Raw genomic sequence first — 4,914 nt, 5'->3', positions numbered from 1 at the left:
TTTTTTACTTTATTGGTGATTTAAGGGCAGACTGTGACCCCATTCATTTTTCTCAGAGTATCTTTTGATTTTCTGCTCAACAGTGTCCGTATTTATGATTTTTTACCAAAACTAAACATGATAAGATGAGTAGCAAAACTCACAATGAGATAATCATAGAATCATGAAGGTTGGAAAAGATCCCTAAGATAATCTAATCCAACTGTCCACCTACCACCAGTATTCCCCAACAGATCATGTCCTTAAATGCTACATCTACCCTTTCCTTAAACACCTCCAGGGACGATGACTCCACCACCTCCCTGGGCAGCCTGTGCCAATGCCTCACCACTCTTTCAGAGAAGAATTTTTTCCTAATATCCAACCTGAACTTTCCCTGGTGCATCTTGAGGCCATTCCCTCTCATCCTATTGCTGTTAACTGTGAAATGAAGCCAACACCTACCTTGCCACAACTTCCTTTCAGGCTGTTGGAGACAGCTGTAAGGTCTCTCCTGCACCTCCTCCTCTCCAGACCGAACAATCCCAGTTCACTCAGCTGCTCCTGGGACACAAACTAGAGCACAGTACTCAAGGTGTGGCCACACCAGAGCCGAGTACAAGAGGACAGTCACCTCCCTGGTCCTGCTGGCAACTCTATTTCTGATGCAAGCCAGGATGCCATTGGCCTTCTTGGCAACGGCTAATGAAATGCTAAACTGTTGAGAGTTTCCCATTAATTTACAGGAATTTTCTTAATTAGGGGAGTAATCTTGACCTTCTGGAATAAGTTGAGAGCTGGTCCAGGCACAACGGATCACTGAGATATCTTTTTTACTTTCTAACTCTTAGGCATTTCCTGTTAAGACAGCACAAGTATGCTTTTCATGCATGGGAACAAAGCACACTAAGGCATTGCAGTCATTCATACCAAGATGTCAACCACTGATATTTTCTAGGTTCTTTTCATTATTTACTGTTGGAAGCATGCTGATCAGTAGGCCATTTGCAATACTTTGTGCAATATCCAGCCTGCAGCCTGAACCCATGTTCTTGAAGAAATTGATGCTCCCTTGTGTAAGGAGCAGAGAAAGTTTGTACTTGAAGGAATGGGAAGGGCATTAGCAAAGCAAACAGTACGATAGGCTGTGTAAGGCGTAGAGATAAATAATGCTGACAGTTTTACAGTAGCACTTTATCAATCATGGGTATGTTCAAAGCTGAAATGCACTATTCACTTCTGCTTACACTACCGCAAAAAGAACTTTTGATAAAGTGTGTGGATCCAGAGCCAAATGGGGAGCATGATGAGAAAATGAGGAAAGTCTGCAGGGCATGACTGAAGACATTTAGTTTCAGAAGTGGTATTTCTTCCGTCTTTAATATATAAATGTAGAGAGAAAAAAAAATTACACACTGCATGGGATAATCTAACCAGTAGTCCATGGGGGATTAGGGGAAAATTTTCCTACAGTAAAAATATGCATAATGTGAAGCCTGGCATTGCTAAGAACTTTCTTTGAAGTATGTGGCTCAGATTCAAGTTAGTGGCTTCTGCAGTGCTTGGGCTTTTGTAGAAGGACTGCCAGGTACTCAGACAGCATCCAGCCTGTTCTGAGGCTTTGTGTCATAAAGAGTCAGTTTCATTTGGAGAGGTAAATTTGGCCTCTGCCCTGGCACATCCCTTCTTGCAGACCTGTCATGTAGGTCTTTACCTGTTTCTGCTTCCAGGGACCTTTCCCAGGCCTCCTCAGTGTTTATGATCTACTCTTGCAGTGACTCTCAGTGGGCCAATTGCTGGCCTTAATGCATGGCTTATGTATGACACACCACTCAAGTCTAGCAGTGAAAGAGAGAGTTTTCAACCCTTCAGCCCTCTTGCTGGCTTGAATGCCCATCTCGTGGGTTATTGCTGCCCTTGTGTCTACACTGTACCAGCATAGCACAGGAACTGGAACTACAGAGGCGCAGATACACTTCAGAGTAACTCCTGTCTGTATAAACCCTGGAGTCACCCTGGATGTGGATTAAAACCTAAATATTATAGTACTGGATTAAAATTTAAATGATTCAGTTAATAAGGTGAGATGTTAGAGGATCGCCTGGTGTTCAACATACACCCAATTGTTAGGTCAAAAGGAGATAATTTAATGAAGATTCTCCTGCGTGGTTTTGTTCTTCTGTATTTCCTCTGTCAGTTTATTTTCCTGTTATTATTCTGATGTACTTCTTTATTTGCACGTGAAAGACTTGAGTGAAACAATTAAAAGCTGGAAGGTAGAAAGACCTTCCTTTTATTTCTGTATTTATGTAAAAGCACTTCACAAAGGGAATTAATGTCTTTAAGTCACAAGAGCTAGTTATCTCCCTGGGGTTTATGTTTATCTGCCATCTTAGTTAACATATGATATCACTTTCTTACCAGTTCTGTACTTACCATTCCTGAGTTTTGGGACCTTTTAGGAATGGAAGTGCTTTTAAATCCAGGCCATTTGCAGTTGCTGACTTCATACATACAGAATGCGAATCCAAACACCAGGTTGGAACATCTTTGATCCCTGGAGAAGTTCAGCCATTGTCTTCCTTGGGTGTTAGACCTTATGTATGTAAATGGTAAGTGCAACCAAATGGGGGATGCTCACTCTCACCTTTTCTCTTCCAGCAATGCGGCTGTGCACGGAGGAATGCAGGGTTCTAGGCCACTCTGACCAGTGCTGGATGCCACCGTTGCCATCTCCCTCATCTGATTACAGAAGTAACATGTTCATCCCTGGGGAGGAGTTTCAGTCACCACAGCAGCAGCAGCTGCAGCAGCAGCAGCAGGGCCTCGAGGAAGATCCGCAGCCTGCTGACACCAGTGAAAAGAAGAAGAGCTTTTCAACGTTTGGCAAAGACTGTCAGGGCGAGGAGGAATCAGGAGACACTTGTACCTCCTCTCTTCTCTCTGAAATGAGCAGCGTCTTCCAGCGCCTGCTGCCTCCCTCGCTAGATGCCTACACAGAATGCAATGAGATGGAACGCTTGAATTCGTTGGAGCGCAGAAAGGGACATTTGCCTGCCAAGGCTGTGAATTATCCACAGGGAGTGGCTGCCTGGGCAGCCAGCACGCATTTCCAAAATCCAGCCAACAATGGGCCAACTCTGGGGACTCACTCGAGTGCACAGCCCTCCTCTAAATGGCTGCCAGCCATGGAGGAAATCCCGGAGAATTATGAAGAAGATGATTTTGACAATGTACTCAATCACCTCAGTGATGGTAAACATGAACTCATGGATGCCAGCGAGCTGGTGGCAGAAATTAACAAGCTGCTGCAAGATGTCCGGCAGAACTAAATGTTTCAAAAGCCTATTTTTCCATGTTTATGGAAAACTGGAAAGAAAGAAAGAAAGAAAAAAAGAAAGAAAGAAAGAAAGAAAGAAAGAAAGAAAGAACAAAAAACAGACTGAAGAGAACTGGCATTGCCAATGAGTTGCATTTATCATAAATGTGTCTGTGTATGTTGAATATTAAAATACTGTATTTTCATATGTACACAATGCAAGTGTGATTATCTGTATTTTAAAAATACATTTGTACCTTATATTTATGTGTAATTTAACAAATAAATTTTATTTTTCTACACGCACAGCAAGCATGTTTTCCTAAATGTATATAGATGGTACCATCCTTGTCAAACATCCACCGTTCTTGCCACACAGGCATGTAAAATAACAAAACAAGAGGAGTCACTGCTTTCCATTATTATTTAAGTCTCAAATGTTACAAATCCAAATCCAAATCACTGGAACCTTATCCAAACATTAGTTTTAATAACTGATCCAACACCTTGTTGCAATGTTTCTTTCTTATAATAAAGAGTTGTCAACTCTCACGAAGCCTAAAATGTCCTTTTTTTTATTTTGATGTTTGGTTAAAAGTCATTTTTCCCATTTAATTAATAGGTTATTGCAGGCTGGTTTTCTGGTTACAAATGAATGTTTCCTCAAGTGGACAAATCATGGAATTAATTGATAGAACTTTCAATATTCTCTTAAAAAAAAACCAAAAACACAACAATAAACAATAACATTCATTTGTTCTGCCACTGTTATGCTGCAAAGCCAGTTGAAGTGAGTGCTATATACTTGAAAGACAGCAATCAAATTAGATTTTCTGACTTCAGGCTGAATTCTCACCCTATGTAAATAAAAAAATTGCAATTGCCTGCTTTATCATTGTGACAACAAAATAAAATGAATGTTGCATCTCTCAGGAAAACTATTATTTTCCATAGCAGTTGTAGCTATATTTTGCGTCTGTTTTGTGTCTATCTTGTAGATGTCAAATGGTATAGAAGTACTTTAGCTCCCTAGAATAGAGCTTTTTTTCTATCTTAATCATTTCCTCCGACATGCAGGGTTTCTCCTTTTATTGAAGGACTCTCAATGCAAACTGAGTATACCATTGTGCCATCACATCTGGCAGTGAAGTAGATATTGTTTCACACATAATAGTTTGAGTCATTGTGGTTCTTTTAGTTCTTTATTCAAAAACATGTTTGATTAGCCAGCCACAAACAGGGAGATTTTTGTTATAGAATCATAAAATGACTTGAGTTGGAAGGGACCTTAAAGATCACCTAGTTCCAGGTCCCCTGCCATGGGCAGGGTTTCCAACCACTAGATGTCTGCTATCATCCAACTGCATGGGAACTGTTGAGTCACGGGGTGAACCACTGATTGATCAGCTGAGGAAAGGACTGGGTCAGCTGTGGGAGCACAGGTGAAGGCAATTCAGGGGTGGGCCAGGCTCTGCTCCTCCTAAACCTCATTTAAGGGCTGGCTACCAGTGGAGGAGGATCTCTTTTTAGAAATCCTTCCTTTTTGGTGTTTTCCACTGCAAGCCTAGATTCTTGGATACGGGTAAGCATTTCTTCTTTGATTGTCTCTTTTAATG

The 4,914-nt window shown here is 41.3% G+C and overlaps 1 protein-coding gene across 2 annotated transcripts in view; it reads left to right on the top strand.

Moving 5' to 3' along the window:
- The window catches only part of PCDH18 (protocadherin 18), a 10,096-nt gene extending 6,246 nt beyond the window's left edge, over positions 1 to 3,850 (top strand). For both annotated transcript variants that reach the window (XM_010709498.3, XM_010709497.3), the window contains exon 4: positions 2,641 to 3,850. In XM_010709498.3, coding sequence (XP_010707800.1) covers positions 2,641 to 3,311 — 671 coding nt within the window. In that variant the 3' untranslated portion in view covers positions 3,312 to 3,850. The remainder of the gene's footprint in view (positions 1 to 2,640) is intronic.
- The last annotated feature ends 1,064 nt before the right edge of the window (positions 3,851 to 4,914 follow it).

Source organism: Meleagris gallopavo, chromosome 4 (assembly GCF_000146605.3).
Source record: "Meleagris gallopavo isolate NT-WF06-2002-E0010 breed Aviagen turkey brand Nicholas breeding stock chromosome 4, Turkey_5.1, whole genome shotgun sequence".
NCBI classification, from domain to species: domain Eukaryota; kingdom Metazoa; phylum Chordata; class Aves; order Galliformes; family Phasianidae; genus Meleagris; species Meleagris gallopavo.
This window is presented reverse-complemented; position numbering and strand designations above follow the sequence as displayed.